A 19671-nucleotide genomic window follows, 5' to 3' on the forward strand; every position below is an offset into this window, starting at 1 on the left:
AATTTGCTATTTGGTAATTACTATAAAACAATTACTATTTGGTAATCACTACAAAATAATTACTATCCAGTAATTACTGAAAAATAATTACTATCTAGTAATTACTAGAGAATAACTACTATTTAATAATTACTAGAGAATAATTACTCAGAGGAGATCATACAAACTTATGCATGAAATACAAGCCCCGTGTCTTGGTGACCTATGGAATTGCAAGACACTCAAAGATGAATTAATCGCTCTAAGTCACAAACTAGCTATGTCCAAATTTTTCCATCTGTTCTAAAAAGTAGTTCATGAGAATATATACCGTTGTCAGACATTATCATTGGATTCTCATAAGATTTCACATTTTTAATGAAGTAACATGCCAACATGTACAAGTCATTGGCGATAGTCGCTCTGAACTGCTTGAGAAGGAACAAGGTAAGGAGAGACAGAAACTCAGCAGGCATCATAAATATCTACTTGGCAAAAAAGTATCAATACTTATGAAAGAACTGAGAAATGATGTAAAACAGTAGGATGCAGTGGTGAATAGTGTGGGACAAATTAAATGTTGATAGGTGCTCTGAACCCTCCTGGCCCTTTATTCAGTTTTAGTCCAAGTGTAGGAACAGAGGTTCATACCCTCAAGAGAAACGACAACGCATGTGTTTAAATTTCAGCTATCAAGGTTGTCCTTTGGCAAACTAGGTTTGTTCTTCCTCACATGTTCTAGGAAGGGAGAAACAAAGCCCAGTAATTCATATCAGACGTTATTGTAAAAAATCATACCATGGTAACATGATTTCCAGTGCCCACATACCTCTTTCACATATTCGGTTTCTTCAATAATGTGAGCTGATGTGGACTCATACGAGGCAGAATTATCTTCTATCTTTCCCTTCAGGGGAACTGTCGTGGTCACTGTTACTGCTGTCATTGTGAAGCCCAGCTTTAGGAAAACATAAATCAGTTGGACAAAACTAACCTCCTTGATGTTATAATTATGTGGTTTGTAAACTGAAAGGAGTTCTGTATTAGCACTGTAATCAAATATAGTAAAAAATATTATAAATTATGGAAATCTGTATATATCCAAAACCCAGGAATTAATTTAATATTAAAACAACACCAGTTGAAACAGTCATTGATTAGAAACTTAAAAATTAAACTGAGAATGAAAAATGGGAAAATTTTCTTTTCATTCAGTATCAATTAGACTATAAAACCTCAAGAGTAGAGACTATGCCTTATTCATATTCATATTCTAGCACACTGTAAGTGCTTAATAAATGTCTGTGGGGCTAATAATATAACAAAATCATATATATATATATATATATATATATATATATAACTTATATACATGTATGTATATCACTTTATACTTTACAGAGACCTCTAATGTACTGCATTTTCTTTAATTCTCAGTAGGCTGTAAAGGCCATTTACTGAAGAACTATTTGTAGTAGTAAAAGATTTGGAAAAGCCCAAATGCCCACTAAAAGAGGACTGACTGAATGAACTACCTACTTCTATAGAGTTTTCTCTAGGATATATTTATTCACTGAAAAAGCATGGTGCAGAAAAGGATACATATAATTTCTCTAAGAAGAGAGGGTAGGATAGAAGGGGAAAATCTGTACTTTACAGTTTTGACACTGAAAAATGTAATTATTTTACCTAATTATAAAATAAAACTAAATTAAAAAGAAAAAAATAAAATCCTCAAAAATAAAAACAAATAAAACAAATGAATATATCTGCATACAAACTTGGTGGCATATCCTCATGAATTACTTGAAGTGACTTTAAAACATGCACCAGGGACTATTTTTCCCAGATGTGATATGTCCTAAGAACAAAAAAAATCCCAAAACAATCTTAAACCGTACTCACTAATAATACTTTTAGTGGAAATATTGCTATTGTTACTTTGAAACTATTATATGTGTGTGCACACATTCACGTGACTCACACACATGAATGCATGATGTAGAATAAAGTCAAGAAGTCATTGTCTTAATGTCTTAAGAACCAAGATTTTTAGCATAAGACAAAAAGAAATCCAAATTAGAACCAAAAATATTACGTAAAAACCTTACAATTCAAACTGGAACTGTGAGTAGAAAATAATGATTTATTTTCCTTTAAAAATGTATATTCCAAGTCTATCCACTGAAAATTTAGAAACAGAAGCAATTAACACTCCCAGTGCCCAGACTATGGTCTCAGTACACTATTTTCTACTAAAATGCAACCAGGGCTTCTTGAGTGATTTAGATCTGGAGCAAGAAGTATATAAGGTGAGCCTGAGATATCTTGTCATACCAGAAAGCAAAAAAGTAACCAAATACTACTTGAATAAGACACAAAAGCCAACCTGAAGAGGAATGACTGTGTTGGATTAGAACATATCAAAACTTTTTTAATTCCTGAAATTATGCTGACAAGAGAAAAACCACCACCAACAACAACAATCCTCAAACTCAGTGGAGACGGGCCACGATTATACTAAAAATTAGCCCAGAAAAAGGGGTGAGGGGGACACCAACAAGCATTGGTCTTGCCTTTATGATATGAATTTACCATGTATTTCTTGGTAACCAAACAGTTGATTAGGAAAATTTTGCTACAGAATGTCTGCTAATAAACCCAAAAGGACTGATAGAATTAGAAAACCTACATTTTGCAACCCCTTGTGAAGTAATGGATCTAAGCCACAGTCATCAACGAGCTCTAAAAACATTAGGTGAGAGGTTGATGAAGAATGCATCAACTCGAGGGACCCCACTAATCAACCTTAACAGAAAACTAAAAAAGAGACAACCAGACACTATGTTCTCTAGATGTGGTACAATCACAAGTAGAAACCATCACCTATGAAGTGTGCAGTCCCTCTATCTACTGACGGTAAACATCTGAGAAAGAGGAAACTGTTCAATGACTCTACAAAGGTGAAGGTTGCAAACAGCCAAATCCCGATTATGTAAAATTTTACAGAGCAAATAATTATTCTTTCCACAAATTAGTTATATAAAGAAAGATGGGGAGAAGAGAAGAGAAATTGCCAGAAATTATGAGACTTAAGAAACATATGACCAAATGCAATATGTGAATTTTCTTTGGCTCCTGATTCAAATAAACCAGCTATATAAAGACATTTTTGAAACAAGTAGGGGAATTTTAACACTGACTGGATAACGGATGATGTTAAAGAATTATTGCAATTTTGCAAAGCATTATTTGTAATTATTGTAATTTTAGGTGTGATAATGGAATTGATATTCCTTAGAAAGATCTTCTCTGTTAGTTATACATACTGAAATATTTGCAGGTGAGATAATATTACATTTGAAATTTTAAAGAGAGTATTTCACTCTAGTATTTAAAGAGAGGAAAAAATGGGGTGAGGTAAAAATGAAAGAAATTTGATAAAATGCATGGAATTGTAGAAGCTGGGTGAGGGCACATGGGATCCCTACAGTCCTCTACTATTTTGTTTCTCTTTGAAATTTTCATAATAAATAGTAAAGGACTAAAAAAATAAGATAAAATAAAAGTCCTGTGAGGTAGGATTATTTATCTCATTTTACTGATAAGGAAGCCAAGAATCTAGTAGGTGCTATTAATTTACCCAAGATCACAGTAAAACTAACAGAGCTGAAACTCAAATCTTCATCTTTTGGACACCAAGATCAAGAGTGTTTCTATCACATTAAGGTCAGATTCCCTAGTGAGAAAAAAATTAAAATTTAGCAATGACCTATGCTGTTAAAACACACAAAGAATTTTCATATTTGCTAGCATCACTTTAAAACTAAATAGCTTCTGGGGATGACTCAAAGTCCTGCATTTATCCTTTAATCTTCAATGAAATTGACAGAGTATGCCAAGAATTTTCCATTTTATGTTAAATCCTCTTAGACAGCCACCGTGGCTTCTATTTGTTTCAGGGAAACTTGATTTGGCCGTAGCAGCTCTGCAAGTCTGTTTTTTGCAGAATGTGAGCGGAACTACTTCTGTTACTTGGTCCTCTGAAGTCTCTTCCGGGATTAAGTTCTTAGTCCAAAACAACATTTAAATGCTGGAAGTAAAAGAAATGCCCACAGAAACCAGAAACGATGTGTTTGGAAATGAGAGAGGGGTGGTCAGGCTGGAGTGGTGGTCATCAAACCACGGCGGGGAGCCGAGTCTGGCTTCCAGCCTGTTAGGACAGCTTATGAATGGTCCTTACATCTTATAATGGTTCAAAAAAAAAAAAATCAAAAGAAGAATAACATTTCAGGACACATGAAAATTATATGAAGTTCAAATTTAGTGTTCACAGATGAAGTTTTACTCTAAAATAACCATGGCCGTGCACTTACGTATTGTTTATGCTGCTTTTGCACTATAACAGCTCAGTTGAGTAGATTCAACACAGAAAATACATGGCAAGCAATGTCTAAAATATTTTCTATCTAACAGGTCCTTTACAGAAAAAGTTTGCCCTCCCCTGGGGTAGAGTATGGCAACAGGTGGGAGCAAAATCAGGGGGAAAATAGAGGCAAGCAAAGCAATTGACTTGGTCTGAGTTGTTTTCTTGTTCTTCAATTCAATTGCCCTTGATCTATAGTCGCATTTGTGTGATTTACCTTCTCTTTTCTTTTTAGTGTGTTATATAATTGTGTACATTACCAAATGATAAGGGGCATTTCATCATAGGAATTAATCACTCTTTAGAATGGATCCCACTGTATTCTCAGTCTTTTATAATTTGAAAATTGCATCAGGCCTCACATTATACATCCTAAAATATATTCTCTTACGTGACTTTTATTCTTGATATCAAAAACTTCTGCTCCGCAAATGAACCTATTTATGGAACAGAAGTAGACTCACAGACATAGAAAACAAACTTATGGTTAGGGGGTAGTGGTAAGAGTAGGGGGAGATAAATTAGGAGTTTGGGATTAACATATACACACTACTGTATATAAAATAGATAAACAACAAGGACCTACTGTATAGCACAGGGGGGAACTACACTCAATATCTTGCAATAACCTTTTCTTTTCAGAAAAGAATCTGAAAAAGAATATCTATATCTATATGTATAACTAAATCACTTTTCTGTACACTTGAAACTAACACAACATTGTAAATTAACTATACTTCAATTAAAAAAAAATTCTGCTCCTTAACCACTGATATTTCTCAAAACATCCTCCCTCCTCCCCTCACTGGTTGGGCCAACTTAAACAAGTTACATAAAACCTGAGCCCCAACTTACATATCTGTAAAATAGGGGTGATAACACCTAGAGTTGTAAAAAATGAAGTTTTTGAAATCCCTGGTTGCAGAAGGTACTCAATGGACAGTAACTCTTAAAATTCTTGCTCCGATTATTTTATATTATGAATAACCACAGAAAATAAGCAGTCCATAACAGAGAGGGTAGATCCTGCCTATCTGGTTGCAAAGTTTATATGCAACTCTATTTATAGGAAATCAAATCCCATTTCTCTTTTGGTTCAGGAAACTTTCACGATCACAGTCCTTCATTTGTATAAAGAAACCTAAGGGGAACTTAAGCCAGGAAAGTCCAAATTACCATATGGCGTTACCGTCCTGGGGCAAATCTATCTTAACATTTATTTCTGCCAGAAGTAGTTTAAGCAGATAAAATTTTCAAAATAAAACACAATCAGTTAATTAAAGTGAGAAAAGAATTTTATTTGTTTTATGCTAGAGTGGATTGAAGACAGCTTACAAGTGGCATCAAGCCAAGAGGTATTATTTCCTAGATCAGGGCTTTTCAAACAGGGCTCCCCAGGGAAAGGGAGGCGCTGCCCAGACAGGGCTTTGCTGTCTGGACTTGAACCAAAGCAGCTCTGCTTTGTTCTGTCACACACTGAATTTTTCCATGAGACTTTCTGTGAACAAAGAATGTTCTACAGCTAAAAGGTTTGGAGGCAGACTGCCTAGTTTCATGGCCTGACTCTGCCACTCAGTAGCTGTGTGACCTTCAGCAATTCCTTAACTTCTCTGTGCCTCAGTTTCTTTATCAGTAAAATTCAGATAATATTATTATTAATAATAATAATATAAATGATAAACATGTGGTTGTTTGCGAGTTAACATTTGTCAAGTACTTATAATAGTGCTTAGCACATAATAAATGATTAGCACATGTTTGTCAAATAAGTAAATAAAACATAAATCCATTATCTACAATTACTGCTGACAAGTAGTCTGACTGGTAGAAAAAAGTCCGGTAATACTTTAAACAATCTGCAGATCGAGCTGGGCTGTAAAGGAAAATCCATTTGGGGGGATTTTAAGACTAGCAAATCCATAGTATTGATTCTTTCTTGATAATGCATCCATAATTTGTCAACATCCCCAGCTGATTATACTAACATCCAATGAATAGTTTACCATTTACGAAGCAATTCATACACATTATTGTGAATTATTATCCATGTGGTAAACCAGCACAGCACTGGGCACCCAGGATTATGGAACCAAACCTACTTTTCTGATTAATGACATAAGCATGGCTCAACCATTATACAATAAACACAAAGAAGGTGCCTGTTGTGGGTTGAATTTTGTCCCCCCTTCCATTCACATGTTGAAGCCCTAACCCCCAGTACCTCAGAATGTGACCTTATATAGAAACAGGGTTGTTGCAGATGTAATTAGTTAAGATGAGGTTACACTGGAGTATGGTGGACCCTAATCCAATATGACTGATGTCTTTATAAGTAGGGAAAATTTGGGCTCCGATGCACAAGGAAAACTCCATGTAAAGTTGAAGGCAGAGATCAAGGTGATGATTCTACACACCAAGGAATGCCAGAAATTGCCAGGAAATCACCAGAAGGTGAAGGAGAGCCTGGAACAAATTCTTCCTTACAGTGTTCAGAAGAAACCAACCCTGCCAACACCTTGATCTTGAACTTTCAGCCTCCTGAACTGTGAGACAAGAAAGTACTACGTTTAAGCCATTCAGTTTGTGGTACTTATAGTCTAGAGATTTTAACAAAGGAGTTCCCTTCCTTTATTTAACCCTTGATTCATTCATTCATGTATTAAGTATTTATTGAATACAGCTGTGTTAGGAGCTGTGGCTACAGACATGAGTCAGAGACCCGGCTTTCACGGGACTTTCAGTACAGGGGGGAAACAGACATGAAACAAAACAATAAATATATAGGGAACATAATCAGAGGTGGTGTCATGAAGAAAAGCAGAGGCAGGGTAACAGAATAAAATGTGGTGCTGTTTTGGATGGGTGCTGAGAGAAGGCTGATCTGAAGAGGTGGCATTTAAGCAAAAGACGTGAATAAAGGAGGTGAAGCCGTGTGGCCACCTGGGAGAAGAGGATTCCAGGCAAAGGGCAGAGCAAGAGCGGAGGCTGGAACTTGCTTGAAGTCATGTTCTAAGAACAAGGTATGCAGTGTCACCTACCTTTTTTTTTTTTTCTTTTTCTTTTAATGGGCAGGAATTTTTCTTTTAATAGACCGAAACTTGTTAAGACTTTCAATTTGCCTAAGGAGTTTTCTCCTTGGCCACTTAAAACAGGTCTAGCCCTGGCTGGTAAGGCTCCCTCAGGGTTGAAGGAAAGACAGGGACAGCAAAGTCTGGGATGCTGTCAGGTGCCACAGGGCACATGCAACTGAGTCCAGCTCCATGGAAGGAGTAGCAAAGGGCAGCTGACCACACGGCAGCATTCTCAACTCACTTCTGTGGGTGCTGATTGAAAAGCACCGTGGTGGACGCCTGGCTTGAATCTCCCTCCCAGGTATGTAGGGTCACCATCTGCAGGAGTCTTTGCAGGAAAGATCCCTTACTTCTTCTTCACTCCCTGGGGCTGGAGCACAGGAACAACTCCTAGACTCAGCCAACTGAGCACTCCCTCCTGGAAAGGCCAGCGAAGGATTGTCCCTCAGGCTTGTTAAGCTGGAGGCAGTGAAAATCCCATCATTAATCTGGGCAGGAAGGAGTCTCGCACAGAGAGTGCGTTGCGTCCAGCGGCAGGGACACCAGCGTGGTATCTAGTGACCAGTGGCAATGCCAGAAGAAGTCTATCCCCCTCTTGTTACAGACAGATCTTTGCTGAGGTACTGGGACTGGATTCTCCCATTTCCATACCTAGTTTTCCCATAGATTCTGGAAGCTGAATTTACTTCCAGTAAATTCCTTTCCTACTTAGGTTAGCCAGGGTCAGTGACTCTGCTTAGTGACCGGGAGCCCTGTTTTCACACAGTTTCTGAGTTTTCACCTCCTCAGTTCTGAGCTAACAATATTGACAATTGTCTCATCATTCTTGGTCACTATGATAGAGAGCTTTGATATTAGAAACTGAAAGAGTAATTTACAATAAAAGTGCTACAAGGGTAATTAGGTTATGTGAGGGGGGAGAAAAGCTAATATATCTCCAGACCCTTGAAGAGACTGGTCATGTACTGAATGCTGAATAGCACACCTGTTCTGCAGCGACATTACACAGCACAATGGTGACATCCAGTGTCAGCTGGCTAAATCTCAAGTGACTGTGCAGTTTACCTGAAAATGATGTACAGTATATCAAAAGACATGCATGTTAACACGGAGCCCAAGTAATTGCAATGCTGTTTGCAAGAAATAATCTAAGATTTTTAAAGTAGAATTAATTTTTATTCATTTCTAAATGCTACTCATTTGTATTTACAAATATATGTATATCATAGCCAGTGCTATAGCAAGCTCTTAGATATGAAATAAAAGCTATTTAGTTTGGGGGGAAAAAAGGATTGAAATCCTAGTACAAACACAATGTAAAATATATACTATTGACAAAGCACTGTGCCATTTTACCAAAAATTATTTTCCATATATTGTCAGAATTAATCATCCCAACACACTGTGCTATAATTATTACCTCTATATCTATATCTGTCTATATGTAGGTATAAGACAACCAAGTCACAGAAAAGTGACATGTTTTTCAAGATCATAAGTTAATCTTATCACCTGAACCCAGATAGACTGACCCCCAAATCCAAGTGTCTTTGTAATGAGAAAATCTACCTTCATAGTTCACTGGTATAATTTGAAACTTTGAAAAACAGCTGAAGGTTTCACCCAATGACCAGTATAGCAGCTCAACTGCAGAGAGGTGCAAATCACTTGAATCCCTTCCCATCTGAGGAAGAGTGAGGGGACTGGGCTCTGATGACAGCCCACCACATGCAGGCTGGGGTATGCTGCCTTTAATAATCCTCATGAACACCTGAGGCGGTTAAGTGTTATTGTTCCCATTTTACAGATGAGAGAATGAGCTCCCCAAGGTCAAGCAAAGACAGCTCGTTAATGATGGTCATGGACCCCAACCCACGGGCCTTGGGCTCTTTCCAAATTTCCACTTTGTCTCCCGCTGCATTCTAAATGGACTTCCAAGCCTAGTTTCTTGGGTCCAAGCTCATTTAGTAATGGGGGTTTTCCAAAGTAAGTGACTAAGTAACAGTCAAGTGACTCCTGCCATGAGCCCCCAGGTGCATCCTTCAGGAGCCTAAGCAGATGTTGTTGCAATAGATTTATTCCACAAACAGAGGCAGTGTGACTTCATGGTTTAAAGATGAGGGCTTCGGACTCAGTCGGTACTGCCCACAAGACTATTTTACTTCCCCACTAGCTGAGCAGCCTTGGAAAAGTTTTTTTCTTTCAATTCCTTTATCACCATTTATTGAAATTATTAATTTTTACACATTGAATTAAATTTTATCTTTATCAAAAATCAACTGACTGTTTGTTTTGGGGTAAATTTCTGGATTCTCTTCTAATCTATTTCGGTATATGTCTGTTCTTTGTTTTTCATCTTTTTTTATATTTAATTTTTATTTTATATTGGAGTATAGTTGATTTACAATGTTGTGTTAGTTTCAGGTGTACAGCAAAGTGATTCAGTTATGCATATACATCTATCCTTTTTCAGATTATTTTCCCATACAGGTTCTGACAGAGTATTGAGCAGCATTCCTTGTGCTGTACAGTAGGTCCTTGTTGATTATCTATTTTATATATAGTAGTGTGTATCTGTTAATCCCAAACTCCTCCTTGGAAAAGTTTTTAAACTCCCTTAGGCTTTAGCTTCCTCAACTGAAAAATCCAGATGAAAATGTTAACTTCCTCATAGAGTTATATGACAACTAAATGGGATACAGCATCAAAAGTGCTTATGGCGTATCTGACCATAATACGCATTCAGAGAATATTAAGTAATTATCTTTATGTTCACAACTTACTGTAGACATTTACTTACAGGGCATCATTTGAAAGTGTCGACACCTAAGCCCAGTTGTCCCCCCTCTTCTCATCCTCCCCACCCCCATCAGTCAATCACTCCTCTTGCTTTGACCTTCTCAGTTAACAATCAACTTAAAAGCCACTTATGACTCATCAGTGAAAAACACATGAGAAGAAGCAGTTGTCACTGACATATATCTCAGTCATTTGTAACATTTATAAGGAAGGTGCCCTTTTGGAAAATTTTTGTGGCTTTATTAAATATTTTAAGAGCAAAAGGCTCAGGCATTTACAAAATATCTGTAGCTTCCTAAGCTGGTCTTGGGATATCTGAGCTTCAACATCATCTACTTCATTTTAAAAATTATCCAGTGAAGGAGGGAAAAACAGATGATACAACGTGTGGGTGAGGATGGAGAGTAGCTGAAACTCCTGTATGTTGCTGGTGGGAAAGCAAAATGTACAGCCACGCAGGATGGTAGCACTTAGGCAGTTTCCTATAAAACTAAGCACAGACTGTACAACCCAGCAACCTCTCTCCTAGGGGATTTTTATGTCCCGTAAAACACAAATGTTTATAATTGCCAAACACTGGAAAAAATTCAAATATTCATCAACAGGTGAATCCTACTCATCAATACAAAAGAATGACCTACTGATACCCACAACGATATAGATGAATCTCAAATGCATTATGCTGACTGAAAACAGCCAAATCCAAAAGGATGCATATTCCATATTTCCATTTATATGACATTCTAGAAAATTTGAAACTATAGGGCCAGAAATCTGAACTAGGGATTAAGAGTGGGGGAGGGATTGACTACAAAGGAGACACTGGGGAATATTTTGGGGGGTTAGAGAGTGGTGATGGAACTGTTCTAAATCTTGATGGTGATGTAGGTTCCATGACTGTAACCATTTGTCAAAACTTACAGAACTCTACACTAAAAAAGATGGATTTATATGCTTTTATTTTTTTTGTGGTACGCGGGCCTCTCACTGTTGTGGCCTCTCCCGCTGTGGAGCACCGGCTCTGGATGCGGGCCTAGCCGCTCCGCGGCATGTGGGATCCTCCCAGACCGGGGCACGAACCCGTGTCCCCTTCATTGGCAGGCGGACTCTCAACCACTGCGCCACCAGGGAAGCCTTATGCTTTTATTTTTTAAACAGTAATTCAACAGTACCCTAGAAAATGCAAAGTGCAATGGAGATTTCAAAATCCAAGGAACTTCACTGATTATACCAGAACTAACTGGAAGCCACAATTAGCTGAATTTGTTTTCCTTAATTCAAATTGTTAACCCCTCCATAAGTGTAAATGGCAAAAAAAAAAAAAAAAAAAAATAGTGACGGAATCAGAATTGTTAAAAAGCAAGTAACTGAGTTGCTGACAGGTAGCTAGTGCTGTTGCTCCTAGAAGAATAGTCCATGAAGTCTGACATTCAATATTGTGACCAAAACAAGGGAAATCTTAAACATCTTAAGAAAGTTAATCATGATTATTATTTACTAAGGTGGAAAAGTAGGAGGAAATATCTAAAAATATATAAGAAGTATACAAGGATATTTGCAACAAGAAGATTTAAATCTAATTCATGAACCTAGAACTCTTTATCTCATCTACCCATTCCTTTTCCGATCATTGTCTAGATGCATGTTTTCATTCTTCACAGTAGAGCATAAACACATAGACCATTGAGGCAGGGACTACAAAGTCTATTAAGGCTGACCACCCCCTGAAGCAGCCTGGACCCTGTGCTTCACTGCCCCCTCTGCCCATCCTCCTATATCAGGAAGAGGTCAGACTGATCCCAGTGCGGCATCCTACCAAAGTCCAGGGGCTAATAGAAAGATACAAGGCTGAGAAGCAGCTCCAGGCTCTGGGTGAAACCAAGTTCCTTATACCAGATCACGTGACCATTAGTGATGCGTGAGTGAACTCACCAAAATAATTAGAAGAAGTTTAGAGCGCAGTGCTTGAGCGAGCTTTCTTGCTGTTGGTGAACAGACACAACACAGGGAGCATGTCCACTCCAATTTCCAAAAGATGAGAAGGATGAAGATGGATTCCTGTAATTGACATTTGACTCTCAAGAGACAATTGGAATGACATTGTCAGTGTAAGACTAGAAAAATACATCTGTTACAGAAAATTTTAAATTCTTACCAAGTTGAGAGAGGGAGAGAAAGAGAGAGAGAGACGTTGCCAACAGAGACTTAATTCATCTAACCACAGATCAGCAAAACATTAGTGTTATGAGCCAAGAGTTCAGCAAGTTGTTTTGATATTACCAGCAGACAAACTGAGCTACAAATGAGCACATCCAGCTTTGGAAAACTATACTATTTAACCTAGGCTACCTTATTTTCAAACTTTAGGAGCATAAAATTTAAATCCTTGCATTCCAAGTTGTCCATAAAATAGAACTTCAAGTTATCTGAATCCTCTTTTTTTCCCCATAGGATCCTGCCATTTTAGCAGTAACTTACAGGCATTCAGAGACATAGTGTCTTCTCTTTAGTTTCACAGAATCTGCCAACATTTTACAGAAGTTTCCACTCAACTGGAGAAATCTATGTTAGAGCATAAGTTGTCAAACGTAACTCACTAAAAATGCATTTGTCTTAAGAGTTAGCACAAAGCAGGGTGAATGGGGGTAATTAAGAAAACAGCTCTGACTGAACTGTTGTTCAAGGTCCTGGCTTCCTAAGAGATGTATAACCAAAAGCCAATGTTTGTGTAGTGTTAGAGAGTTCTTATTTCATTTGTTCTGTAGACTACTCATAGAAGAAACACCACCATGTAATAGGAACCGGGAATAATTTATTACTTTGGTCTAGCTCCTCTAAAGGTCCTGGAGGAACAAGGAGTGGCATTTCTTCTGTTTTAGATTTTAAGAGTTCAAACTAGTGCCTGATTTGGTAAATCAACAAACAGTTGTATCAGGTTCATCCTTTAGCACAATCATAGAAACTACAGAATAATAAAATGAAAAGCATGTAAATCCAGACGTACTCCCTTCTACTTTTTGGCTTAAGGCTATAGATGATTCATGCTTTATGTTAAGTGTGCCACTAAAATATGTTATTAAGAAGTGCGCATATTTTTAAGAGTAGTTCAGTTATCACTGTTGGACCAAACACTCATCAAAATCCCCCACATTTAAATGCATATCATTTGTGAAGAAAACGTAGCAAAGGAGACATAGGCTCTCTACGAAAGTTAACGTCAAGAGTTAAATGTCTTTCCATACAGATGGGCAAGAAACACATGAAAAGATGCTCAACGTCACTAATTATTAGAGAAATGCAAATCAAAACTACAATGAGGTATCACCTCACACCGGTCAGAGTGGCCATCATCAAAAAATCTACAAACAATAAGTGCTGGAGAGAAAAGGGAACCCTCATGCATTGTTGGTGGGAATGTAAGTTGATACAGCCACTATGGAGAACAGTATGGAGATTCCTTAAAAAACTAAAAATAGAACCACCATATGACCCAGCAACCTCACTACTGGGCATATACCCTTAGAAAAACATAATTCAAAAAGAGTCATGTACCACAATGTTCATTGCAGCACTATTTACAATAGCCAGGACATGGAAGCAACCTAAATGTCCATCAACAGAGGAATGGATAAAGATGTGGTAGATATATACAATGGAATATTACTCAGCCATAGAAAGGAACGAAATTAGGTCATTTGTAGAGACAAGGATGGACTTAGAGACTGTCATACAAAGTGAAGCAAGTCAGAAAGAGAAAAACAAATATTGTATATTAACGCATAGATGTGGAATCTGAAAAAATTGATATAGACTATCTCATTTACAAAGCAGAAATAGAGACACAGTATGGATACCAAGGGGAAGAGGGGTGGTGGGATGAACTGGGAGATTGGGATTGACATATATACAATATTGATACTATGTATAAAATAGACAACTAATGAGAACCTACTGTATAGCACAGGGAACTCTACTCAATGCTCTGTGATGATCTAAATGAGAATGAAATCCAAAAAAGAGGGGATACATGTATATGTATAGCTGATTCACTTTGCTGTACAGTAGGAAGTAACACAATATTGTAAAGCAACTATACTCCAATAAAAAAATTAAAAATTAAAAAAATAAAATAAAATAAAATTGAAGGTAGACCTCTCAAAGAAACAATGGAAGTCAGGAGATAGTGACATTACATGTGCTGAAGGGAAAAAAATGTCAACTAAGAATTTTATATCCAACAAAATTATCTATCAAAAATAAAGGCAAGGGCTTCCCTGGTGGCGCAGTGGTTGAGAGTCCACCTGCCGATGCAGGGGTGCCCCGGTCCGGGAAGATCTCACATGCCGCGGAGCGGCTGGGCCCGTGAGCCATGGCCACTGAGCCTGTGCGGCCGGAGCCTGTGCTCCGCAACGGGAGAGGCCACAACAGTGAGAGGCCCACGTACCACAAAATAAATAAATAAATAAATAAATAAATAAAGGCAAAATAAATTCTCACATTAAAAAAAAAAAAAAGTTAAACATCTTCCAAGTCCAACCTAGAATATGAAATGACTGATGCTTCCTGCCACTGGCACAGGATTTATGATTTACTATTTTCATGGAATATCACAGAAAGATCACAGTTATGACATTTGGTAAATATCAGTAATCCATATCAGGAATATATTTTTCATAAATATAAATACAAGTTTGGCTCCAGCAGTTATTTTCAAATTATGCTACCATGGAAGCTGGACCAAAATATCTGTCGTACCACTGCAATGTGATTGCAGAAATGCCCATCACCTGGTAAGCAAAATGTGGCATAGCCATCCAATGGAATGAACATTAGTTAGCAATAAAAAGGAACCACTAGTGATACATGCCACAACCTGAATGCACCTTGGAAACATTATTCTATGTGAAAGAAGTCAGATGCTAAACACTGTATACTGTATGATCTCATTGTATGAAGTGTCCAGAAAAGTCAAATCTAAAGAAACAGAAAGTAGATTAGTGGTTGCCTGGCACTGGGGGTGAGAATGGTGAGTGACTGAAAACAGGCCCTTGAGATTTGGGGAGGATGGGGATGATGAACATATTCTAAAATTGGATTGTGATAATGGTTGTACACTTCCATAAATTTACTAAAAATCACTGAATTTGACACCTGGATGTATTTTATGGTATGTAAATTATACCTCCAATAGAGCTGTTTTTAAAAATAGCAAAATGAAAAAAAAAAAGCAAGAATGCCTTACATAAAGTCACTCTTTTCCTCTGAGGTTAAAAAATAATTATAGTCATGTTTTTCTAATTTACAGGAAAAAAATAACTTGATGGATAGAATTTTCTCGATTTGAATTTTTCACCCCCAAATGATTGCATCTGCTACTACAAGTTTAGTTTTTATTGAATTTGCATGAAATTGATATTTAGCTATTTCAGGTTTAAGATCTCAATATTTCATAATATTAAACCCAGAACACAGGATCCCTGAATTCTTTCCCAACCTAAACAGAAGAGAAAACTGACTTGAATAACATATAAGTTCCTTTACAATTTTTTAATCTATTTCAATCAGTGTAAAAGAGTCTGTGACTTGAAACTAATCTAGTTTCTAGTTTCGGTCACTGTCAAAAAGTGATGGATGGTGATTGCTGTGGTTCCTAATCTATGGCCTCGGGGTGTCCCGGAGGAGTCCAAAGTTGTGTAAATTCCATGAGGACAGGAATGTGTCTTATTTACACAAAGCTGTATCCCCCTGTGTCTCCTAGAAAGAACATAGTGCCCTACACAATAAATATTCGTTCAGTGAATATATGACTAGGCCCGAAAATCCACAGATGTACCAAATATTTTCTAAAATCGAGTGTACACACACACACACACACACACACACACACACACACACACACACATGTGCTTTTGTTTTCCAAATTCAGTGGGTGGTTGTTTTAACACTTAGTAAAATGTAAATTTACTTAAACATGCTATTAAGTTGATAGTAACGTGTTGCCATTTTGAAATGCTTTTCTATCAATAAATGGCCATTTAATTTTTTTTTTCCTGCGGTACGCGGGCCTCTCACTGTTGTGGCCTCTCCCGTTGTGGAGCACAGGCTCCGGACGCACAGGCTCAGCGGCCATGGCTCACGGGCCCAGCCGCTCCGCGGCATGTAGGATCCTCCCAGACCGGGTCACGAACCTGTGTCCCCTGCATCGACAGGCAGACTCTCAACCACTGTGCCACCAGGGAAGCCCCTGGCCATTTAATTTTGATGTAAAACTCTCAAAGAGTCAAAGCCACTACTTTAAAAGACTTTGACATTCCCTTCAGAAATCTTCAGTTGTTCCCTTTTACAGTCATTATTCTAAACAAATAAATGTACACCTCACTTTTCAGTTTTGGTCAAATCTAGCTTAGATTTTCCAGCTTTGTCCAGATTTTGGATTACAGCTCAAGCCCACTGTCCAGCACGTTATAAATCAATACACTAATAAATAACATGCCTGTCATTCATTCTCAGAATCATAAAGGTGAATAGTACAACTGAAATAGTGTCTGTATTCATTTCAAAAATCTCTTTTTAGTTAGTGCAGGTTTAGTTCCTAAATTTATTTAGCAAATCACAAAGGTAAAAAACCTTGTGAAGTTTCCCTAGGTCACAGGAAGTGTAAGCCGTTTTCATTCTTTCTGTAAGTAGTTGAGAAGCCTCTGCTTAGGTGCAAATTCCTCTGTGTCAGGGCCCTTCATTCTCAAATTATCAGGGTAGGGTGAGAGCGAGGTGGGAGGGCCCAGCGGAAAGAAACAACAGCACCAATTGTGTGTGCTAGGGTACCTGAAACTCTAGCTCAGATCAGATTTCTGAAAAGCCAGACTTCTGCAGAACTGAATATTTAATAGCATTAGGTAAAAAAGACAGATTATCTTTTCCCTGTTGCAAATGAGAAGTAATTCCCTTTTGGACACTTCATCTAGTCTATATATACCAAGAAGTAAAAAAGGTTTTGATTGTTAAATCAAACAACTATAGTGAAAATGGTAAACAGACACAGTTTCAGCTACATTTGGAGATAACTGCTTCTTCTGATCATATATATATATATATATATATATATATACACATATACATATATATATACATATATGTATGTATATATATGTATATGTGTATATATATGTATATGTATATATATGTATATATAAATTTATTTTCCCTTTTGAAGAAGGTTGAAAAGTTACAGCCATGTCATCATCCAGTTTTGCACTGTCCTGTACTGTTCTTTCTGTAAGATGACACCGCCCCTTTGCAAAATTGCCTGGGGCTGAGTAACTTTCAGCTCTAAAATCCCACCTACAGCTACAGAAGCCAGCACGAATGAATGAAGGGTAAGACAACCACCTTCACTCGTTCATTTGTTTATGCTCTTAAAAATTTCGGGCACAGTAAGCTGTCAAAGTTGCCACACGGGGGTTCACAGGTGTGACAGCAAGTTTTCCAGAGGGCTTTCTCCACAGCCTGTGAATCGCGGGGACCCCTGAACCAAGGGACTGCGTAACAGCAATCTAAATAAATAATCAGGTGTGCACAGGGCTATAGAGGGGGTAGGCTTCCTCGGGGAAGGCAACTCTGTTCCTGGAAGAGCACAAACTTCTCGCCCAGGGAATCCGAGCCCAGAAAAGAGGTTTACAGGGAGAATATGCTCCTTACCAAGGATCCGTTTACAGGAAAATGCCCTTGGTACACTGGGAGGCGCTGGGGGTGGGGGGGGCGCGACCAGCTCCAAGGGCACCTGGACACCCACTCACCTGGGGGGCGGGAGGGTTCACCTGCCCGCAGATCGCCGGGGCTCGCCTACCTTGGAGGGTGCTCAGCGAGAGCAGGGTCCAGGCGCTGCTCCACCCCGCTGCTTGGACCTCAGGCCGGGGCGGCCCGGCCGGGCTTGGTGGCTCCGCCCCGCAGGGCGCGCCCAGGGCAGAGTCCGGCGCCCCAGCTGCTCCGGGGAGGAGCCTGGGCCCCCGCAGCGCCCGGACGCGCACGCCCGGCCCCAGGCGCCCCGGGGTGCCTTCTCTGCATCCCAACACACGAGTTCCCAGCACTGCACACCCCTCAGTAACTGAGTTATGTAAAGGGGAATAGTTGCTGCTGCTTTTTTTAAAAGGTTGTGTTTGCACTCCAGGTTCATAAATGTTTGCTTTTGTTTTTTATAATAAGCCTTTTTATTTTGGAGTAATTTTAGATTTACAAAAAAGTTGCAGAGATAGTACAGAGTTGCTTAGACCCGCTCTGCCGCTGTCCCCTAATAGTCACATCTTACATCACCACGTTACACTTGTCAAAAATAAGAAATGAACACCGATCCGTTACTGTTGCCTAAACTAGACTTTACATAGATGTCACTAGTTTTCCGCTAAGATCTTTCTGTTCCAGGATCCCGTTCAGGACCCAACGCTCCATTTAGTGTTATGTCTCTTTAATCTCCTCTTGTCTGTGACAGTTTCTTGGTCTTCCCTTGTTTTTCTTAAATTTGACTGTTTTGAAAAATTCGGCTAAGCTATTTTGTGGATATCTATCATTTGTTTTTTTCTGATGTTTTCCTCATGATTAGGCTGTGGTTATGGGTTTGGGGGAGGAAGACCACACAGGTAAAATGTCCTTCTCGTTATCACATCCTATCAGGGGCTACACGACAGCAACAGGACTTGTTACTGGTGATGTTGACCTTAATCGCTTAAAGTAGTGTCTGCCCGGCAGTTGCTACTTCTCTTTCCATACTTTTTTCTTTGGATGAGTGGCACCAAATTCAGCTCACACTCCAGAGAGGAGGGTTGGGGAAATGAAGCTCCACCTCCTGGAGTGGGGAGTATCTACTTTATTGTTTGGAATTATTCTGTAAGGAAGATGTGTTCCTTCCCTCTTAAATATTTATCTATTCAATCATTTATTTATAGCAGTGTGGACTCATATGTATTTAGTTTATAATTTGAGCTATAATTCAATACTACATTATTTATTTTGTTGCTCAAATTTTTACAGCTTTGGCTGGAACTCTTTCAGGTTGGCTCCTGTATCCCTTTGAAAGTTCATAAACTTTTAGACCTGGAGAGACAAGAAAACTCACTAATGATTTGCTCCACCCCCTCCCATGTAACAGATTTGGAGAACTGCAGCCCAAATCCCCCCCAATCCGAGGGCTTTTCAGTGTCTTCCTGGGAACCCTACAATTACTGATTCCCACTTCAGTAATAGGAAGTAAAAAGATTTTTTTTTCCCCCAACAGATAAACTTGTGCGTCGGGACCCAATTAGAGGAGTGAAAGTTGATAGTTCTTAGGTAAGTTTTGGTTAACCAATCCTTGTGGTTCTATTAAATAGATATATGTATATGTAGAGATAAATCATGTTCCAAAGA

General features: G+C 38.5%; 1 protein-coding gene across 6 annotated transcripts in view; it reads right to left on the minus strand.

The window, feature by feature from the left end:
* CCDC68 (coiled-coil domain containing 68) overlaps positions 1-18206 on the minus strand; it is a 51257-nt gene extending 33051 nt beyond the window's left edge. The window contains exons 1-3 of one of the 6 annotated variants that reach the window (XM_060118734.1): positions 18119-18206; positions 12208-12333; positions 809-937 (exon numbers count right to left, since the gene is read on the minus strand). In XM_060118734.1, the coding sequence (XP_059974717.1) occupies positions 809-925 (117 nt within the window). In that variant the 5' untranslated portion in view covers positions 926-937; positions 12208-12333; positions 18119-18206. Of the gene's footprint in view, positions 1-808; positions 938-12207; positions 12351-18068 lie in introns of all 6 variants that reach the window. The other 5 variants (XM_060118735.1, XM_060118732.1, XM_060118733.1 and 2 more) reach the window with 5 other exon arrangements.
* Between the last annotated feature and the right edge of the window lie 1465 nt (positions 18207-19671).

Source organism: Mesoplodon densirostris, chromosome 15, assembly GCF_025265405.1.
Source record: "Mesoplodon densirostris isolate mMesDen1 chromosome 15, mMesDen1 primary haplotype, whole genome shotgun sequence".
Taxonomy (NCBI): Eukaryota; Metazoa; Chordata; class Mammalia; order Artiodactyla; family Ziphiidae; genus Mesoplodon; species Mesoplodon densirostris.